The sequence below is a fragment of the Aulonocara sp. 'chitande type north' Nkhata Bay genome, linkage group LG15 (genome assembly GCF_057382095.1).
Source record: "Aulonocara sp. 'chitande type north' Nkhata Bay isolate Kocher_YH1m ecotype deep benthic linkage group LG15, A_spYH_male_GT1.1, whole genome shotgun sequence".
NCBI classification, from domain to species: Eukaryota; Metazoa; Chordata; class Actinopteri; order Cichliformes; family Cichlidae; genus Aulonocara; species Aulonocara sp. 'chitande type north' Nkhata Bay.
In genome coordinates this window covers 3183801-3206502 of record NC_141358.1, presented here as the reverse complement: position 1 = coordinate 3206502, position 22702 = coordinate 3183801, and the positions used below count along the sequence as shown (strand labels likewise).

Below are 22702 nucleotides of genomic sequence, written 5' to 3'. Positions count from 1 at the left end.
GCTTACTGAACTTATAAACACTCTTCACCTTGAAAAAATAAGATATAGTATGAATGACAATGTAAAAGATTTTGAATTAATCTGGCACCCTTTACTTATATACCTTGGGAAAATATAAAACTTTGTTTACTTGTTTCTCTTCCCTTTTGCCGACAGCCGGGGTATTGGGACCCCTTATGGGTGACTGCGGGTTTTTTTTTTTTTTTTTTTTTTTTTTTTTGTTGTTGTTGTTGGTGTTGTTTAATTATTTGCCTTGTTAGTTTAGAGAAAAAAAGGAGCATAAGCTATGTTATGTCAATTTGTAAAAACTACAATCATGATACTTGCTCTTAATAAAAATATTTGAAACATTATGTCAATATGATACATCCAAGGCCCCTCAGTTTCCCTCATTTCTTTATATATTACTAGGAAAATAATAAAATAAATGAGAAAGTTTAGCGATTTATTGAAACGAGGGATAAATGGAAATAAATAAATGGAAGAAAAGAAAAAGCTGATTCTAATGAGCCAAGTCCAATATTTGTTATGATCACCCTTATTGTTCAACACAGCCTGACTTATTATAAGCAAGCTTTCTTGTAATTTCTTTAAATAGGTTTCAAGAATAGTTTTCCAGGATTCTTAAAAAACATTTCAGAGCTCTTCTTTGCACGTTCGCTGCCTTTTGTTCTGTTCTTTGCCAAAATGATCCCTCATTAGTAATCAGTAATGCTGAGGTCCGGGTTCTCAGGAGGCCAATCCATAACTGATCATTGTGGATGTTTTTTCATCCTGGTATACTTTCACTGTCGTGCTTATATAATAGTCCGAACAGGTGCAAAGAAACAGTCTCTCTAGGCTTGTTGTGCAATTTGAGCAGCATTCCTGAGATAGCCAACCTAATTAAAGTGTGCTGTATAGTAGAGGGATGTTGCCATGACAATAACCTTTCTACCTTAGGTCAAGGGAGAGCATACTAGATCAGGTGTCTGGAGATGATCTAAAGGATAACACTGCTGCATGCCTACAAAGAAAGCTTGTACACAGAGGTACTTTCCCTGTACCTTTCGGTTTCAAATCACAAGTGTTCTTCGTTTAAATGCGTTCATTGCTGTGTATACAATAGAAAGGTTGCTTAGTATTCAAGTGAGAACAGCTTCAAGGATAATTGATTTGGAAAAGTGAAAGACGCAGCATTTTATGCGTCTCAATCAGTTGGGAAAATTCAGCCCTGTAACCATTTTTGCTGTCAGTTTGCCATGCAAGAGGCCTTCAGGCAAGATGTGACAGAAGGCCCACAGAACATATAGCACTGGCTCTCTCTGATGCTAGTGTTAATGTTCAATAAAGCCAACCGGAGCGAGGGGCTAGACTCTCATTTTATTGCTGTGGATGTAAAAATCAATATTTTATTAATAATCTGAAAGTGTTTTGAAAGAAATTACGGCCCTTTCTGGGGGAGCTTTTGGATGCGACATGCCGCTGTCTGTTTTTCTTCAGTTATTACAACACTATCGTTTTGATTTTGATGCCCAGCACAGTATAAAGCTTTTGCGAAGAACAATATTACATGAATATACAATCAGGCGAGCTTCTCCACGCTGTCAGTGCTTGTGTAATTTCTAAGATGAGATGCATAAAATCAGTAGAGATGGGAGGAGGGCTTTTTTTTGATCCTCCAATGTATATTCTTTTAGCTCTGTGTTGTGCTGTCTCAGTGGTAATAATGGGTTTCTATTTATTCCCCCGGCACATGGATGAGGGCTTTCACAGTTCCTTTGTTTCCTCCCATACTATTTCTTCCTGTTTCTTCGCGCAGTGCAAAGACACGAGTTTGACATCCCACAGCCTCGCTCCCCTTTTTCATTTGTTTCTATCTCAGTATTGTCGTTCTCATCCTTCCTTCCTTTCTGCCAGCTTCTCAGCACCGCTCCCTCATGTTTACATATTGCCTGATCCGAAACAACAAAACTGAAGCTCGCAGCGCTCGTGTTCTCCCCCTCTCTCCCTTTTCCTTTCTCGGCTTTCTTCTTCCACATTTGTCCATCATGACTTGTCTGCGAGTAACACAAAGGAAGAACCCCAGGACAGTGAGGAAATGAAATGACACATTGAAATGCCTTTTGTTGGCAGGTAGCATTGTAGTTACCGTCACAGCAGTGCCAGAGCAGTTAGTAGGTTTGGTTCATGTTGTTCTTGAGGTTGAAATTTCTGAAAGGTGACACCTTGAACAGTGCGCCTTCGGAGGAGGAATTATGTAGTCGCTGCAGGTTGCTGTTGCCAGCTTAACACAAATGATAGTGAGGGTGTCTCTATTAGATTCACCCACAGCCATATTGACCATGCAGCACAGAAAGCTACACTGAGAAACTGGGAAAACAGATTTCTAGAGTCCTCCCTTTCCCCGTCTCCAGCTGTCTCACCATACTTATAGCGTCAATTTAAAAAAAGGGGCTCAGGAAGTCACTTTGCAACAGCCGAGTGACATAAAACTGTAAAATCAGACTAAGTTTGATTTATGCGCCCCATTAGCGGGGAATAGTGTTCCATCATAAGTAGCCTGTCTGTCTGGAGGCTGTACGCGAAACCCAAACCCACGGTCGTACAGATCGGATTTTATGATCTCAGCTGAATGATGGGATTATCATAGCTGTAATTATAGTGCATTGTGTATGTGTGTGCTTGCCTGATGGAAGCTTTTGTGCAACATGCAGCAGTTCCCTATTTACTCAGGCTGACTCACGATGAATGAAGAGAACAACACTCATGCTTGTTTCATGTTTAGGAGATTTTATAACAAACGGCAGAATAAATGCGGTAACGACCGGCTGTGGTCTTGTGGAAGAGTGCGATGAATCATAGCACGGCACCGCAGCAGGGGGCTTAGCTGCTAGACGTTAACGCCGAGCCTCGTCGTCTGTCAGAAGATGCATAACGCCCTGAAAGTAACACTTTGCTTCTTTTCCCTTTCCCATTCAGCGAGGGAGGAGAACGTGGCCACCTTCCGCGGCTCGGAGTACTTCTGCTATGACCTGTCACAGAACCCCATCCAGAGCAGCAGTGACGAGATCACGCTGTCCTTCAAGACCTGGCAGCGCAACGGTCTCCTCCTGCACACGGGGAAATCCGCAGATTATGTCAACCTGGCACTGAAAGACGGGGCAGTCTCGCTCGTCATCAATCTAGGTTCTGGCGCTTTCGAGGCCATCGTCGAGCCGGTCAATGGAAAATTCAATGACAACAGCTGGCACGACATCAAAGTGACACGCAACCTGAGACAGGTAATCGGGGGTAGCGGCGATGGACGGAGTTTGGAGACACAGTTTTGTTTTGTTGTTTTTGCTTTAGATAAGCTGCTTCTGAGAGCTTCTGAGAGGGAGCTGGGATTAAGAATGTCACTTTGTTCTGATTGGTTGTCATTCCATTGCTACAATTCAGACAAATGCCATTATACTTTTACAGAGATATCTTTTATTTTAATTCAATGTCATTGTCTAATTTCTTTCTTTCTTAGCAACTAGTCAATAAGAACATGGAAAAGCAGTTCGCAGCATATTCTAGGTACCGTCTTTCTAGGTGTTTTCCTCTCTCCTGTTTAGCGGCGTATTGAACTTGAGCTCCCTGTGTTGTCAAATTAAAGTTATCAGATATTTCTGTTTTGCTTCACATTCCTCTAAGATGACACTTCTGTCAGGCACTGTCACTATCGCTTTCCTTTGGGAAACTGTTCGTATGCTTGTGTAGACCACGCACTTCCACTTTAAAGGCAGACACAGTGTTTGCCTTTCAGCCGTCCATTAGCACTGTATTTATAGCACAGATGATCGTCGGGCTTTTTAAAGGCAGAGATACATCTGTATGGCATAAACAGAATTAGTAATGCGACATGTATTGTTTCCTATCATATTGTAGTAATTTATAATTAGCTTTTCTTACTGTTAAGTGCATATATTAGATCTGTCTACAGGCAGCTATATAAAGAGTGGAGGTAGTAGTAGCGACACGTGTGCGTTTGCTCATTGTGTCGGCCGACCTTTAGTTTGTCGGCAAGGTGAGACAGCCTTTAGTGTTGCTCTCAGAGCAGTGGAACAAGTAAGTGTTGATTTCCTGACCCTCCCTGACAGTAAGCTTTTGTTCCACAGGTTAGTAAATAGTTGTTGCTGAGAATCCCAACAGGATAGCCCGTAGTTTAGAGGTTAGAAGCTAAGAGTCAAGGACTGCTGGCCTGCTTTCTCTTTCTTTCTCTCAACAGATCTGTCTTTCTATCATTTTCTTTCTTCTTCTTTGAAAGGCACAATTTGTTAGACTACAGGTGAAAGAAACACTGCAAGATTTGTGGGATTTAAGCCGTCCTACACAAATTTGATGTGAAAGTCCTCTCTGTGGTCCTCGTTGACGTTTTCATGTAGGACTCTGGTGTCGAATATTTGGAAAGGATGGCACGATGCCTCGGATCTCTGGCAAATCGCAGTGTTTATTCACTGTAACACTAACTCATCCATGATATAAGTCATTTTTACTACTAACCAATATCTAACCAACTAATGTACTAACTAACATCCTAATTCCTCATCGTTGGTTTTGGTTTTTCTTTTCTGTCCATCCTTATTAACAACCTTTTTTGTTCACTATTCTTTTGATTTCCTTTCTTCCCCTTTTTCTGGAAAGCAATCAGGCATTGGACACGCTATGGTAAACAAACTACATTGTCTGGTAGATATCATTCTTATTGTCTTTTTTTTGGGTTTGCCGTGTGTCCCCCCCCCTCTCTTCTTTTATTCGTTCTCTTTGAGTTCCATCCTAGACACTCTTATCAAAAAATGAGGAGATGGGTTTGTATTACCAGGCAATTCTTTCTTCGCTTCTTCTCAATTTCCTCCCTGACCTGCCAACAACCTCCTTCTTTACCCCACAATCCCCATCCTGTTTTTTTTTCACTTTGGCTTTTACTTTTTTCTCTTTGTTTCTTCCACATTACTGCAGATTTACGACAAATAAAAATAATTGACTTCTTTGCCTTTGTCAGGGCAACTTACTTTTTATTTTTATTTTTTTCACACAAAAAGTCCCCATTTTTTGTGAGGACTGTCGTCCAGAACTGACAGAAGCTTGCCACAATCCCAAAGATGGTGACCTCGACAACGGGCCCTAAAAGAGAAACTATCAAAAAATGGCAACCCCTAACCTTCATTGCGGGAGCTCTGACAGTTGTTTCCAACACACAGTGACGCATGGCATGCCCACACCTCATTGACCTGTCACCACCCAAAGTCATATAACAAACATGTCACCCAGAATAACCACTAACACTCTAATTCATCCGCTCACCTTCCACCTATCACCTTCTCATTCACTTTGCCCTCCCCGTGTGTGTTTTCGTAGCATGCTGGTGAACGTGACGTTCTGTGTGTTTTGACTAACTCCGATCACCCTTGCCCCCGGGCCCATATGCGTAACATATCCAAGAATAAGCAAACTGATCTAGGATTATTGGTCTGGTGTAGTGACACGGGCACTGCAAAGCATGACACCTGAGCTAAACCTGATCAAAGATCAGCATGAGCTATTCTGAGAGTGTATATGAATATGGGCTCTGGTCTTGATTGTGCATGAGCGCAGCAACCTGTGTGGCTTGCTCCAGCTTTGTATGGCACCATCGATCCACTTACCCCCCTTACATGTCCAGTTAAGTGTGTTTAATTTGCCTTCTAACAGTGATGACCTTGGTTTGCACATGGACGTGGTATGAAAAGCCTTCCCTTTGTTTTGCATGTGCGTGGGTATATACATGTAGTCGTCTGCAAGAGAGGCGAGAATGTGAAGATGGTTGGTGTGAGAGAGAACGTGTGGAACAAGTGAGGACGTGCGTGTGCACGTCTGTGTGTTTAAGTGCAGTCACATAGTGTACTGTAAATGTCTGTGTCTGCAGTTACAGATAAATCCCGAAACCTAAGACAAGTGGAATCAATTTGTCCTTGGTTTGAACATTGTACTAACCCTCCCCCAACCTGAAGTTTCAGAACCAAACCTAGAATCCATTCTCTTACTCCCATCAAAGATAAAGAAAATATGCCTCTGCCATATTTTCTTTACCTGTCCTGTGAATCCTATGGCAAAAATTCCATTAACAAAATCAAAAAACGCTGTCTTATCCAAAGGTTCAATGAAAAACCAACCTATCGTCAGGAGTCTTATAGCTCGTTTTGAATGCAGACCAAGGAAGGAGGTGTGTTGTATCCACAGCATAGAATCCCAGAGTGTAATAGCTTGGCTTTGGCTATGTGTTGCCCCTCAACAGGTCACAATCTCCGTCGACGGGATCCTCACCACCACTGGCTACACCCAGGAAGACTACACCATGCTGGGATCCGATGATTTTTTCTACGTGGGTGGGAGCCCCAGCACTGCAGACCTGCCTGGATCTCCAGTTAGCAACAATTTCATGGGCTGTCTGAAAGAGGTAGGAGGGGCTCGAATGGGAAAATAGGTGCATTATCAATTAGCGTACCATGCTGGTACTTCACGGTCACGCTCTCTCAATCTGCGCAGTTGTTTTCAAAGTGTACAAAATAATAATCATTATACTGGCCCTGAAAGGAAAGAGAAGAAGAAAAAAGAAAATGACATTATCAATTAAAGCTGCTGAGTTGGCAGAGGGAGTATCAGACTTTCAATATTCACCCCCTTAATCTAATTCATAACACTTACTGCAGTTTGTATGTGAGAAAATATTCCAAAATTGCTTCTGTCACATGTAATTTGCAGCATCAGCTTGAGTGCGCTGCTAAAACGCCTCTCAATAGGCGGCAATCTGAAAGAAATATTTGCTTATGATGAAATACGAAAACGCATTGTTGTTTTGGGACATTTAGAATGTATTTGCTGGCTCTTTGAGTTTGTTAGAACCAGAAGACATATAAAGTACCCCATTATTTTTATTCTGCTCACCATTACTTATCCTGCAGCCAGTAATAATAATAATAAAGTGCAGGCTGGTGGCTCTTCATGGCTGTAAAAAAGTCTGCATTGATTCCTGCACTTCAGCAGCACCGTCAGGAATAACCTTCGCGTTTTACTTGTGATTCAGTTTGTCTTTATATAATGATACTTCTTATTATAAATTATATTTTATTGCTTTTTTAAAGGTATTTCTGAGCTCTTACTGGGCAGTTACACTATTCTGTTTGAAGGCTGTACTTTTCTACACTTAAAATATCTTTTTCTGTTTTCATATGATAACATTAAAGCTGCTGCTTTAAACTGTTGAAATGACAGAAAACCAACTCCTCATGATGGGAATCCTACCTGAAAACTGTTGCCATAGTTATAGCACCAGTGCTGAAAACGTGAATAACAACAGTGGCTCTGAAAAGATGCAGGCAGTCGTTCAGTGGGGGATATAATTATTTAATCCCCTGCTGAATTTGCAAGTTTGCTCACTTACAAATAAATGAACAGTCTCTCGTTTTTATGCTAGTTTCATTTTAATGGAGAGAGACAGAGGGCGCCAATATGGAGGCCGAATTCTGGCTGTGATATAGGGGATCAAATACTCAATACTAATTCCGTACATAATACTTATGTTTCTCTCCATTAAAATAAAGCTGCCATAAAAATTAGTGACTGTTCACTTATTTGTGAATGTGTGAAAGTGAGAAAACTTACAAATTCTAGCAAGGAGTCAAATAATTATTTCCCCCACTGTACATAAAACGCTAATTGTGGCTCCACGGTGTAGTGGTTAACACACTCTTCATCTTAGACATGAAAGAGACACATTCCCAGTGTCGGTCCCTTCCCTAGATGAACGCGAGGGTTGCATTAGGAAAAACATCTGCCATAACGACTGTGCTGAATCTAACATGTCCAAAATGTCGATAGGGCTGATTTCTAGGCCAATATTAGCCATTTCCTGGTGCGTTAGTATTTTGGATTGTTATCTGTGTATCTGTGGTTTGCCATAACATGCAGTATTTCAATAAGAGGTAACTATTAGCTGGTATTTTATTATTGTATCTATTGGTATTACTGTTTCTAATGGCAGATGCATGAAAATTAAAACAATAAAGAGAGGACAGGAGAAACACCCTTCAAACGTGTTAAGAATGTTGACATTTCCCAGTTTTTCCACCAGAGGGCACTCTGTAACATCCCTGCTGGCAACGTGTGTTTGGAAGCCACACACAGCGGACACAAACACAACAACCAGCTAACTCTACTTGGATAAACAATGACACATAAAACTGTTTTAGGAAATCTGGTTATTTTTCATGGTTCTGATATATCCAAGTGTCAGGTTGTTGTTTCTTGGTCCAAAAAGAGATGCCAATGGAATAGTGACTTAAATTGAGGTTTATAAAGGCCAGCAGGGAGCGACTCCTTCGGTTGCCCAAAAAAATACAGTCGTATAGAAGACTATGAGTCATTTGGCCTACAGCTCTTTTGACCTGTGAACCTAATGAATTTTTTCGGTGAGTTTATGATCTCAATTACGAATTTTAAGCGTTATTGAACACATCATCATGTCCATTTTGTAAATTATGTTCTCATTAGTGTCCAAAAGGATTATAAAGCAGATCATGCTTTAGTTCTATGATTGACAAGTTATTATGTGAGAGTGCAGTGTCCCTCAGTTACCCAATCAGATACATCAGTCCCTTGTCATATCCTATTTCAAAGCACCAAGATGGCGAGAACCAAAATATACAGCTTTAGACTAGAAAGTGAGGTCTCACTAACCAAAGGGGACCTCCCCGTGGCTATCTCCATCAGTTTTATCCAGTTTATGGAAATATTATACAACCTCATTTCTCACAGGACTCACTCTATCCTCTCATCTAGGCTGTTTTTCTCTTCCATTACAATCTTCTCAATTTTGACAAGGGCTAGTAAAGTGTATGATGTGCTGGCAAACTCACTGGGCCACTGTCCAACTTGACACACACGCGCAGGTTTGGGTGACGGATAAGGGGAAGGTCACCTTGTCTGGACTGTTGTATGTTTCGACTGAGTGGCTCAGATTGCTGTTCCTTTAGTCATTACCACCCTGGCTAATGCATCCCTCATCAGCCCTCAAAGTGCCATGACCCTTTGTGTGTGACTCTCACACACACAGATACATGTTTATGGAACATGCTGTATGATTAAATAGTTTTCAAGCTTTTGATTGATTGCCAGTGTTTGTTTTAGCACCAATGTGCCAAAACGATACACAGTAGAGAGAAGAGGACTTATTCTACTTTATTTTTATAGATTAATTAATGCATTAATGGGCTACCTGGCATGAAGCAAGAAGGAATGATCCAAGTAACCAAAGCACACATCCTGTTATAAAAATTCTCTTCCTAGCTGTGTCGTGTTTCCATGAAAAATGAGCATCAGTATGTATATTGTCTTTTTTGCAGCCTGTGAAAATCTGTTGATGTTTAGTTCTTGACAGTACTTTACAAAGCATGAGATATAAATGAGCAGTTTGGCCAGTTTGCTGCAAAGCAAGTCTCTCTACAGCGTTACCGGTAGTCTAAATACAGTTCGAATTTTTTGTATCAAAGCAACACAAAGTGGATAACAGTAATATCTGACCTGTGTGATGGATATCAGGGAATGTACCTGGACCCACTGTGTTTTTTCCAAAGCTTGCAGTTCAGTGTTTGACTCATTAATTGAATATTGATTTGTGAACACAAACGTGTCTCCTGTGCTCTGCAAGTTTGGCATAATTGTTTGGATTTCAGTCAAGACGGCTATAATCGAAAGAAGAAGACGAGTATTTGGCAAGAGCTATGACACTGATTAAGTCAGGAGGAGCATTAAAGAGGAGCTGGTGTGGATGTGAGCTGCAAAGTGGCTTGCAGTTGTGCAAATTGCTAAAGCAGCTTAAATGTTGCTCTTTATAAGATTCGTGAGATTTGCAGAATGGATGTGGGAGCTGATGTGGCTGTCACCAAGATCAGCTGAGCTCCAGGATTGCAGCTGAGTTTGGTTTTGTGTTTTTGCTTAATCTGATTGTAGATTTCTGGGTATATTTCATTACCATTGGTGCATTACCTTGAGAGCCAGTACACAAGGTATTCAGTAGGTACACGTGTGCATTCTGAGTGGCTGCTGGCAGTTTGTAAGTGAAATAAGGTGACAGCACTGTACAAAGCATGAAAAGAGCTATTCAGTGTTCAGTAACAAAAACCTTATGATTGCTTCAGAAGCAGAGAACGTTCACCTTCAGAGTAAAACGTTGTGACTTACTGCTGCAAACTAATCTGCCATCGTCCTAAAGTTGATTCTGTTCATCTGGACGTTTTCAGTGGGAGAAACGTTTCGTCACTCATCCAGGTGACTGCAGGTTTCCCCAACCTTAGAAACAGTACATCTGCATAATGACTGAAACCCGCCCACTGAAGGAACAATAGGCTGGGAGGTCAGTTCCTTCATCATGATTATGCAAATTGTCATGACCATTGATCAACAACCACTGATCAAAGTCTTACAGTATTGTAAGATGGCGATCTGCCAGTGACCAAAGCAATCACCAGGAGGTTTTTGGTGCAGCACCCTCTTTGTGACCTCCTGCAACCACTTGCCAAACGGTTGGGGAATGCACGTTACTAGCAGCAAGTAGCTGTCAGGAACGCGATGACTGGTCTCTACATCTTTGCCACTGAGGTCACACCAAGTCAGCAAAGGTTTTCAAATACAGCAAGTGCTGGAGCCGTGCTACCTAAGCGTGCTTACCCTTCTTCAGATGTAGGCAAAAATGACAAGCCCACAATACTTTATTAATAATGTATACTTTATTAATCCTGTAGGAAAATACTTAGTCCTCTGCATTTAACCCATTCACTCAGTGGGCGGCTACCGGGGAGTAGTGTAAAAGCGGTACCTTGCTCAAGGGTACTTCAGGGTAGCCATTCGCTCATGGGGCAGACACTCCACCTACTGAGCTAACCCTGCCCCCTAAAACTGAAGGGCCATGGGTAGGAGTTGAACCCGCGCCGCCCACTGTCAGGGCGCCTGCTCATCTTGCTTGAGCTAAACCGGCGCTCGTTAGCCATGTGTGTTATGATTACTTGTCGTATCTCAAACCTCAGTCAGTCATTTATTTCCCAAAATTGTCCACCCTGCTTAAAATTATTTATACATTAAAAAAAATAGAAAAGTATATGAATGAACTGTGTAGTATAATAGTGCTAAAGCGTGAAAGAGTTCCCCCGCCCATTTTAAATAAAGTGATTAATGACAACGAGCAATACTTACTACTTGAAGCTGGATCACTCTGTTTGGGGGGTTTGGCCTCTACATAATAATAATAATAATAATAATAATAATAATAATAATAATAATAATAACTTTTTTATAGGCACTTTTGAGACCCTCAAGATCACCTTACAATAGTACAATAACAGTAAGAACAATACAATATAATAAAATATTGTACTCCATAGCAAGATTGGATTTCGGAAATATTTTTGCCCTTTTTAGAAAATAAAATAAATAAAATCTACACGTTTGCTAGGAGGTCCTTGTTGGTACATAAAGAGACAAGGATCCATTTAAAATCTTAACACGGACAATGCAAATCTATTATTCTCTGTCCTTCCACCACTTGTCGAGGAAATATCTTTTTAGCTGTTAAATCTTCATCAGCGGTCATCGGCTAGTTTCTAATTGGAAACACCCCAAACACTGTCTCTGAAAAACGCCACCGAGCTTTTAAAGAAGCAAATTTGAGCCGATAAATAGCTTGCATGTTTCCTGAGCCACGACGCGGAGACGGTTGTATAAAATGTTTGTTTCCATTATTATCTCAACAAGCGTGACTCAGCATTAGCTGGCACTTGAGTGTTAGGTGCACAGAATCACGAAGTGATTCACGGTGTGTTTGGTTAGTGGTAGTGTCGTGTGATGCTCAAGTGTTCATCATACATAGCTCCATTAAGTGGGCACGATGCCAGCTGCTACTCAGCACCGTGCAAATTGCTCACAAGTGGCACCCTGATCTCCCTTTCATACTCTTATTCATTAAAGGTATTTCTTTGATTGTTCCATTAGTCCCACATTGTACGCATGTGTGCATTTCCCCTGCGTGTGCTCCCTGTGTATCATCCCTTTGTCTCTCAGCCTCTCTCTTGTTGTCCGTATTTATTCCTTCCTGCCCCCTCCGCCTCTTCCTGTGGATTCAATATCCCCACATAATGAGGGAATGATTCAGTTGAATTTGGCCCGCTGCTCAGATCAAGATGCGTCAGTGTTTCTGTCTGCGTGTGTAATGTCTGGCTCGAGCACTTTGAAATGCTGGTGAAGCAGGAATGTTGGTCTCTGTTCATTCTGAGACTTTTTAGAAATTTTTTTCAAAGAACACCTTTTTAAGCTGATGAATACGCTGGTGGAGACATGTGTCGCCACAGCGAGCAAATGCTTCCTTTTCTTGTCTGATAACAAAAGAGATGCCTGCGTGCTGCCATCACAACCCCTGTCCTGTTCAGTCTTCGCTGCACTCATCTGCGCCCGTAGGCTACATAGGATCTCATCCATACACGATGCAAGCACACATGTCCCACCCACACTCGTGTTCCGCCATGTGGGCTGCGGTGTATCACGTGACCGACTGGCCAGCGGGCACACTCTGGTCAGCCTGATGTTTGGTAGTGCCGTGCAGTCTGTGCCTTCTGCAGCCCCTTTGAACTCTCACTCCAGGCCCCTTCAAGCACAGGGCGGCACTGCGTAGTGGCAGACTATGGGGGCGGCTGGGGAATACAGTGTCAACCCTGTCAGGAGAGGAGGAGCAGCATCCAAGAGGTGGAAGCAGAGAAAGAGGATGTTGAGTAACAATCAGGGAAGCAAGTATGTCAGGCTAGAAAGTGGGAGTGTTAAAAAAAAAGAGAGGAGGTGGGTGACAGAGTGTAGGAGAACAGAAGTGAAGTGCAGGTGGAGAGGAGAGAAAATCAGGATGGATGGACATGGAGAGTATGATGAGTAAGTGAGAAAAAGAGAAGGGGCAAGAGACCACTATTTGACATTTGAGAGAAACGATGTCGTCATCAGTTTTGTGTTATTCACTGCTGTATGTTCAGGCAGTGCTTCTTTCCCTCTATTACAAATGCAAATGTCACCCTGTCCTTTTAATAATTTGACTTTTTTTTAATATCTCCTTTAATGGAATACCTTCACCTTTCCCATCACCCGCCCCCACAGGGCTAAGCTGTGCCACTGGTAAACAGTTTCTGTTTAGAGGATTTGGCTCCAGGTGACACCTTTTGTACAAAGCACCTTATGCGCCCGAAACACAGGCTACCTGTAAATCTTATATAATGTGATAAAAATAAAATTGCTGAAAGATATTTTTAAGTTCTACAACCACTTGCTCGGGGAGAGCACAGTTGTGGCTATGATAACGGCGAGCATTTGAGAGGAATGATGTTTTTAGAGTCGATAAAATTAGATCTGTTTTGTAACTCTTTTGAAGGAGTGCAGCTAAAAACAGATGTCGTTTTTTTTGAGTTATTTGGAGCCATTTGGTAACACGGGTGAAATTCTGTACTTGTTATGTATGAATACAATACAGAAATCGAGTTCACGACTCCATGCTTCAGACTTTGCTGAAGTATTTCACACATGATGATCCTGTGCAGACTTTGTAAGGTGCAACCCACCACCATTTCTAATGACCTATAAATGGTGGTGGTCTCTGTCACATAGAGACTAACAACCATCTGCACTCACATTCAGACTTATGGGTAATTTAGATTTACCAATTAACCTAACCCTAATACTTGCATGACCTTTAACTGTGGGAGGAAACCAGAGTACCCAGAGAGAAGCCACTGCAAACAGCCAGACCTTCTTGTTGTGAGGTAACCACCACCATGCCACCGAGATGTCGATCCAGGCTTAACAAAAGTAGCAAAGCTATGACTACAGGGCTTTTCCTTTTTGTCCTCGACAGGTTAAACCACAATAAATACCAGTAGCATACAGATGGCGTGTGTATAGTTGTTTGCCTCTTATAACCCTGGTGATTTTCCTGTGGTTGGAAATCTTGTGTGATGTTGTGAATTTTGTGAGTCCAGGCAACTAACTAGTCTCACTAGATTGCATCATGTTATCTCAACAAGAACAAATTAAGTTGTTGAATTTCATGCAGATCCTACATGATTTAATTATGTCCACCATAGAAACGTGAAACTATTTTGTTCAAACTACAAGTTAGACTTTTGTAAATGTAACAACCACCCAATTTACTTTTTTTCAGTGTACCCTGATATTCTTTGATGAGTAATGATGCAGAAGTATTGAAAAATATTGATGTTAACACTTGTTAAAGATCATTGACTGACAGGGATAACAAAAATGTGCATGTTAACTGTGACGCAATTGATATAGAAAACTGTTAAAAAAATGTTAACAAAAATACCAGAATCTCAAGCACCCGGAGATTAGCTTGTGTGGCGCAAGCCCAAAGTGTACAGTGCTGCAACGCTTTAATCAGCTGAAGAGCAAAAGTGTGTTTGACAGATGACACAGCCGAGTGGATTTAGGTCAGTAAGCTTTAAAAAACTAAAAAACCCATTGGTTAAAATCTGTGGTCAGAGTCAGTGAGAGTCCTCTATGCTGCACACGAGTAGTGAAATGTGCTTAGACTGTAATAGTGATAGCATGCTGCAGTACAGTAAGGATTGCATGGCACAGGTGGGTGGTTTGGGTGTTGCCCTGAAACAGGAGGGATACGACTGATTTAACAGTAAGCATCTCTAAAGCACCTCTGATGAGCACAGTGTGTACACAGGATGTGTTCAAGCACAGCACTAAGTGTAGGTCGTCAGCATTCGGTTCTTCATAAAATTCTTGTAGATGTCCTCATAACATTAAAGCAAATAGACTTCTGTTAAAAGTGATGTCCCGTCATGTTTAAGGCTGAAAAACACTCCTGTGTGATGTACAGTATATGCAGTTAAACCACTCAACTTGTACTGCTTTTGCTATGGTGCCACTTTTGACTGTTTATTTGACTTGATGCTGCAACAGAAGGAAGTGAGAGACTAACCATCCCCACAGGTGTAACCGTCAATAGTGCTGAGGGGGGGTAGCCATAGAGACAGGGCTTTCACAATGTCATATCTTCACTTCACAGTTATCTTGGTCAAAAAACGATAACAATAATGAAATACCAACATTTTAAAATGAGGAATAATTGCAGTATTACAGTCAAATTTGGTGAATTAGTTGAACTAAAATTACAGTAAAATACGAGTGCTTGGTGCAGAACGGTATGCACTGCAAAAAAAGGACAACTGCACAGTTATTTATGATAATATGTGATATGTGTTACCATCATTTGTATGGTTGTCATGTCATCCCTGCACGCAGCCAGAGGACAGTATTTTAAACAGGAGGGTCAGTAATGACTCCATGACCAAGATCATGTGACAGCCCAAACAGGAACGCCTCCCTGTGGATGCTGCAATGAATAATGCACCATGTCAACAAACTGAAGCGCTGTGCCTCAGTTTTGCCACATTAAGGGTTCGCCCAAATCATAAAATATCTCTCCCACCAATTCATTATTTCTTGAAAGACGTGTCTCAGAAATGTCATGCTTTGTTACTTTGAGAATCACAATGCTACATTTGCACGCTGCCTATGTTAAATGCACGTGTGACAAAACATCTGTTTGCTTTCCGCTTTGCACTTTGACTATCTCGACAAACAGATTGTGTGCATGTCTGTGTACATGGCGGCTTGTGCGTTTGGATCTGTTCACATCCAAAAGAATGTACTGGTTTTGTGGGTCTGTGTGTGCACACTTGAACAAATTGCCATGTCCCCCTGCGAGGCTGTCTTTGTAAGTGTGTGAATGTTGTTGTGTGTCTTCACTGCACTTCACTGGAATTATCCTGCTCCTTCATTAACACTAGGGTAAATCAGCAGCTGACAGCAGCTGTGTTTGGGGCCGAAAGGACATGAGCACTCATCTAAAGTAGATTAGGGAGGAGAGCGTGTGTGTGTGTGTGTGTTTGTGTGTGCGCGCGCGCACGTATGCACGCTTACACATGCCTGTTTGTGTGCACAAAGCTTACACTTCCACCAACCTACCCTTGCTCTGTACCCTTCTTCTTGTAGCTTTACTGTGTCCCAATCAATACTCAATCCGTGGAGGATCTGGACTTTATGGAGCTGTTACAGTCCCCCTGTGCGTGCATTATGAATGAGCCCCATAAGGCTGTTGGCTAAAAGATAGCGTAACAAAGCACAGCAATAACAAAGGGAAAGATGAAGCGTGTATAGCCGCAGTAGTCCATTCTTCTGTTATAACAAAATTTCGATTACATTATCGATCAGCCTGCAGCGGGACGGACGAAATCATAATTCCAAAACAGATCAGGGATGGTTGATTGGAAGATTATCGCACCCTCGAACAACACCGCTGCGCCTCGGAGAGTTTGTAAAGACTTCACACTGTCAAGAAAATGAAGCCGGAGGGCAAGTTAGTCATGAGTTAAACAAACTGAGGTTTTCAGAGCACAAGACAAACCGTTGTTCTTCGGATAGAAACCTGAAGGAATCTCAGGGCTTAATTCCTCTTTCCATGTCTACTTGTTATTTCTCAAAGATATAGACATAGTGCCTTGGAACTTTGGCAAGTTTGAGCAATTTACATCTAAGAACTGCACAGTCACTATCCCTGTACTATTAAAGAAAAAAGTTCTTCATTGCAAATGAGTAGCATTAAAGCACCTCTTTCTTCTTCTTTCTCTTTTCATGTAATATTCAGTTTGTTCTCTTGCCCAAGAGTGGTCTTAAGCATGCTGGAATTGGAATCCAAGGTATCGGGCTTCAGACGAAAACATGGTAAAAACGTCAGTGTTTCAGAGAGATCAGTAATGATGGTTAAAGCTCAAATATGTTAGAGCTACAGGGCGGCTGCAGCATTTCAATATAAAAAAAAAAAAAAGAAATTCAAAATCATCCCCCATTTTTCATCTGGCGCTTATCATCATCTCAGAACGTGCGTTGCATTTACTTGGGTAAGTACAGCAGAGCAACAAATGTTGCTGCTGCTGATTGATAATTACCAGAGAGCAAAAAAACACAAACAAAAAAATCTCTCAGATCTCTCAGAACTGAGTGGGGGGCAGAAACGACCCCCCAAGCCATGGGTCATATTAGCATATTTAGCATATGCAAACACTTTATTGCTTTTTACTGTTTGATTTATTGCCTAAACCTTCTTCTGTGTAGTACGGAGGACCAAAGCTGCCAACATCCAGAATAAATAAAATGCCATGCATTCTTCGTGCTCACTTCTGTTCCGCCAATACGTGAGGACTTGACCCTGTGGCGTACTTCGAATTACACTCTCCCTCGTTTGTGTAGTGAAGCAGAAAGGCACAAAGACATAAATAACTCTGAGGAAATAAATTGGCAAAGAAATAAAAGCATGGCTAAGTAAACGGGGGCATTAATGCAAAAAGAAATAAATACAGAAGCAAATTAAAAGAGGAAATGTATTTTTTCTTGTTTTTGGCAGGATGGGAGACAAAAAACCTGATTTTGACATGTTGCAGTAAAAGGAGAAAAAAAAAGCACGGGATTAATTAACGATGGCCCAGTTCCATTAAGTGTGCCAGTAAGCCATGACAGTGAACCAGTGTACACAAAAGCATTCGTTTAAGTCATGTCTGAAGCACCAAACAGTTTCTAGAAAATACTTCGTACTTATAAGCTTTTGCTTTTATTTGTTTTATATTGGAAGTACTGGGGACTGTGTGTTTGACAGATAAGCATTTGGATTTTATTTTTATGTATTTTTCATACATGTTACTTGTACCTTTGCTTGCATTGCAATTTTTTAGCATTCCATCACAAAGGTGGGCGCAGTAATAGAAATGCAGTTTGAAACTACTCGCAGTTATTACATATTAATTATTTCTTTGCCAGTTACATATTTATATAAGTGTATTTATTGACATATAAGATAATCAAAACTGCTGTTAGGAAGCAGTTAGTACCTATTAGCTATTGACGTTTGTGTCTAAGTGGCAGGTGGGTTACACAGTGGCCTTAACACTTTGCATATGACTAGATAGCATCTGCAATTTATAGCCACCAGCCTGTGTTGTTAATGTTTTTTTAAATAATTTTTTAAAACAAATACACAACCTTTGCTTTTGATTAGATTGAAAATTTAAGACTGGGTGGGCCTGGTTATCAAGTAGTTTTTGAGTAGTTTTAAGTAATCTAAGAAACCTCTTATTAACCCTCACCTGTAAAAGGCTGTGGGGGTGTTGTTGTCACGCTGCTAGACGGCCCGGCGGTGCAAGATTTTGAATGCAATAAGTCAGAGTTTGAAATTGATAACATAGGTGTATCTACTAAAGGCTGAGGGGTAGCACTGGCGGCTACCAGTATTCCCAAAATGTATCTCAGGCACCTTTTTCCAGTTTGTGTTCTTACTGAAAGTTAAAGCCACAGGTCTATACCCCATGAACTCTCATTTTTACAGTAAACGTCTCAATTAAATCGCTGCGTTGTGTTCCAGTTGGCTTTGGTTTTCTTTGTTAGTGTACTTTTGTTTTCTCTTGCTATTCTGTATAAATGTTCATTTTTAATTCAGAGGGTTTCTTTTACTGTGTATTTGAAAGTCAAATCACCTGTAACAGTACATAACCAGTGGATTAACAAAGCTTGACAGTGAGCGTATTTTGTTGTGTTCATGTTCAGGAGATTACATGTGGTCATTAACTGCACTGACATCTGCACAGACACACACACACACACACACACACACACACACACACACACACACACAGGACCCTATTTGACCTTTTTACTTGTGTCTTGACATGTTTGCTGCCCTTGTTCTCACTAGCTTGTTGTTGGAGCTTGTTGCCTCCCCCTTAACACACAAACACACACACATTACACCCCTCTCAACCCCACCCGCTCCCCTCCTCAGTCCTCCTCAGCGCTTGGGTCACCTGTGTTGATTTACTGTCAAATCTTCCAGGATTATCAGTAATCCCACAGAAGTACAATCTGTTGGCTGACAGCTGTGCTCGCTCTAACAGTGTTGCTGTTTCCTGCGCATACACTGCCCTATATACCCGAAAAAGCCTCTCTTCCTCCTCAGAAAAAAAGAGGGAAAAAAAACATTAATTTTCTGCATCAATGGATTCCAATTGACAATATTCTGCAGCCCATATCTGTGGTATTTTGTTGTATTTGACTATAATGTGGCGCTGCTTTCTACTTTGATGGATTAGAGGGTTGGTGTAAATTTATTGCTGGTAAATAAATATGATATTGGATATATTCTCACACTGTCACAGATCCTCCTGTGGGGTTTCACCCTCGGTTTATCAAGGCTGGTCTTTTTGAATATTACAAGAAATGACTCGCTAATAATTTAGCCATCACGTCTCACAGTTCAGTCAGTGAGTAGGTGTTCAATCAAGCCCAAAAGAAATAGTCGTGCATCTCCTTTTTGTCATAGATGAATTGAAGCGGGAATAGAAAAATGACTGAGACAATCAAAGCTTTACATATATATTAGTTTTAATGATCCAGCTGCCCTTTAATTTGCAGTATATAATAATGTCAACATGATGCTATACTATTGCACTTTGAAATGAACTGCAATTCATTTCATATACTGAAACATTGGAAATAAGCTTTGAAAAAGGACGAGAAAGTACAGTAATCGTACAGGATTCTTGGTGATCGTTTCCCTCATATATCTTCCACAGGTGGTGTACAAGAACAACGATATCCGCCTGGAGCTCTCCCGCCTCGCCCGCATTGTCGACCCCAAGATGAAGCTCCAGGGTGACGTGGTCTTCAAGTGCGAAAACGTTCCCACCCTCGACCCCATCAACTTCGAGACCCCGGAATCCTACCTGGCCTTGCCAAAATGGAACACCAAGCGCGTGGGCTCCATCTCCTTCGACTTCCGCACCTCTGAACCCAACGGGCTGATCCTCTTCACCCACGGTAAGCCTCAGGACAGGAGGGACGCGAAGGGCCAGAAGAACAACAAGGTGGACTTCTTTGCAGTGGAGTTGCTCGATGGAGGGCTCTACTTGCTGCTAGACATGGGCTCCGGGACTATCAAGGTCAAAGCAACGCAGGCTAAGGTCAATGACGGCTCCTGGCATCATGTGGATATCCAGAGAGATGGTCGCTCAGGTAAGGATGAAAGAAAAAAGACGGATAAAGGTTGAAATGTCTGTTTTTGTGTTTTTAAGTTATCTGTGCTGAACTTTCACAGATGTTTAACATCCCTGTTAAATCAGCTCTGTGCTTTGAGAAGGCACAGTGGTCCTGCCATGTCACTGGTGTCCTGTTTTCTCTGATACACACACAAATACACAAGAAAAAAATGGCTTCAGTCAAAAAAATTGAACTTCTGCTTCAGCTCAAACCGTGTTGCCTTTGGCTGAACGGTACAAAGTATAAATTTATAGGCAGAGAACTAAAACATGGTCAGAAACAGAGTAATAAATACAGAAGAAAAGAGAATTGCAACTGTGCAATATTTACTTATGTAATACACAGTGAAGCATATCTTGTTTTGTTCTATTGCTATTGGGACTTTTCTATTTTTAAGCAGTAGTCAGCTTTTTAAAATGCCAAAAGAATTAAAGACAAAATTGCATCTTTAATGCAAAGACATCAAGTTTACATCCACTCACCATGGGCATGGATGGAATTTGGATTTTTGGATTCTAATGATTTCTTTGAACTGTGCTTTTTCCAGGCTGAAATGACTGCACGCCATACATCTTTAATGAATTTGAAAAGCAACTCTTTCAATTTATTTTGGATTTTCTCCACTCCACACAGGGTCAAAAGCATACATACACACATCCACACTGATATTTGTGTCACTTAGCACCAGACACTTTTGCCATGAACAAGTTTCTGGCATAATTCTGGCTGGATATTCATTTGTTTTTTTCTTAGCACATTTGGTAGAGTTCATTTAAATTCATTGGTTTCATGGCACAGACCCAGCTTCAAGCTTAGTCGAACTTGAAAACTGTTGATTTTGGAGCACAGGCTTCTTTCTTGATTGGTACCCACTCAGCCCACGAAGGCGTGGACAAACTCTTGTCACGTTAATCTGGATAAAATCCAAATCTTTAGTGAACATGCTGAGACAGAACATGACACAAGGAAAAATACTTGGAAACACAACTGGAAAGCTTGACTGCACAGTAGACGAAGAACGGCAGGTGACAGAGCATGGATATATTATATGTGTATATAAATGAACAGGACAAAGTGAATCTGACAGCAGTGCAGAAACATAAATGCAACCAAAATCCAAAAGCATGGCCAAAACTGCAGAACTGCTCGCTTGACTGTTCACTCACATTTTGCAAAAACTGACACACTCTTCAGTCAATTACAAACAAAAACTAAAAAACCTAAAATAGCAACTACAAATAGGGAAACATGAATTCATTTGCATAACCATTTATCTCTCAGTTGACTACAGTCTTCGTAACACTAGTGAAACTAGCTTTGATGTAATGAAATTGCTTTGCTTCAAAAAATACAACTTGTGCATACTTACAGTGAATTATACCAGCTCAAATGTTGCAATGCTGCAGTGATTCTACGTATTCCAGCTTTTCCTGCATCCCCACAGCGAGATGATGGAAACCATCTCAATATATTAATACAAGCATTGATTTATTGCCAGGATAAAAGTCGTATCTCTCTCTAGATAGCTACTGAGTCCATTTCCTCTTACCTACCGCTATCTGGATGTTCTCTGACCTCATAACATGGGCAAATACACAGAAAGTACTAGAAGAAGATTATATTAGAGAAAGGGGCTCGAAACTTCTTTCGCCTTGAGCTCCGAACCCAACACAATCTCTGCATTAGGTGAGATCCTCCAGAGGACTTGGTTGTGTTAGACGGCATTACAGCCCATGTTATATATCAGATTAGAGCAGCCAATTTAGCCATGTGTCAGAGCTCGCTGCTTTGATTAATCACCGGCACAGCCCCCAGTGCGATAGCAGAGTAAAAAGTAGGATTTTCAGGGGGAAAAAAAGAGGAATGAGACAGATATATGGATACCAGACTGAGGGATGGTTAAGAACAGCCATAATCACACTTGTGGCTTGAGTGAAATGTTAATAGGAGTTGCAAGTGAATTTAATTTTCTGTCCACAAAGAGCTATATCCAGGATCTCTCTCTGAAGGACGGCAAGGTGAATATAACATAAAGTGAGAACTCACAGTGCACCACTTTCAGACAAGCCAAGTTTAGGCTTTGTAGTGAAAGTGATGTTTTCATCTGTTGTGTCCCTCGCATTAAAAAGAGCTGATAATGAGCTGCGGGTAGAGGCAGTGTAGTAGAAAAAGAGCTAATGAACCTGTTTATTTCTTCCTGTAAGTTCATAATCATCGAATAAGGTCATAAAAGTGTTAAAATAATTAAAAATCTTGACATAAAATATGAATATATGGCCTTGGGTAATGACATTATGTATGCATGATGTTTTATAGACACGCAGAGCAATCTGGGGGATTTTTATGGAGTTTAAAAAAAACACACACACAGAAAAGTCTATAATTTGGGAGACAAACCAGATTCTCTTTGCTTACCTTTGAGTTTGTTATTTGTACGTCTAACACCAAATGTTAACTTGAAAAGATCTGAAGTGTGAGGAAAATAACATGAACAATATAACACAGTCTACCACAGCAC

At 41.1% G+C, this 22702-nt stretch overlaps 1 protein-coding gene across 7 annotated transcripts in view; it reads left to right on the top strand.

Moving 5' to 3' along the window:
* nrxn3b (neurexin 3b) overlaps positions 1–22702 on the top strand; it is a 323392-nt gene that overhangs the window by 76542 nt on the left and 224148 nt on the right. For 6 of the 7 annotated variants that reach the window (XR_015125118.1, XR_015125117.1, XM_086264904.1 and 3 more), the window contains exons 5-8: positions 2962–3263; positions 4651–4674; positions 6281–6442; positions 19722–20160. Coding sequence is in view for 5 of the 7 variants with exons in the window: in XM_086264904.1 (XP_086121030.1) it covers positions 2962–3263; positions 4651–4674; positions 6281–6442; positions 19722–20160 (927 nt within the window). In the remaining 2 variants the exon portion in view is untranslated. The remainder of the gene's footprint in view (positions 1–2961; positions 3264–4650; positions 4675–6280; positions 6443–19721; positions 20161–22702) is intronic. The other variant, XM_086264903.1, reaches the window with a different exon arrangement.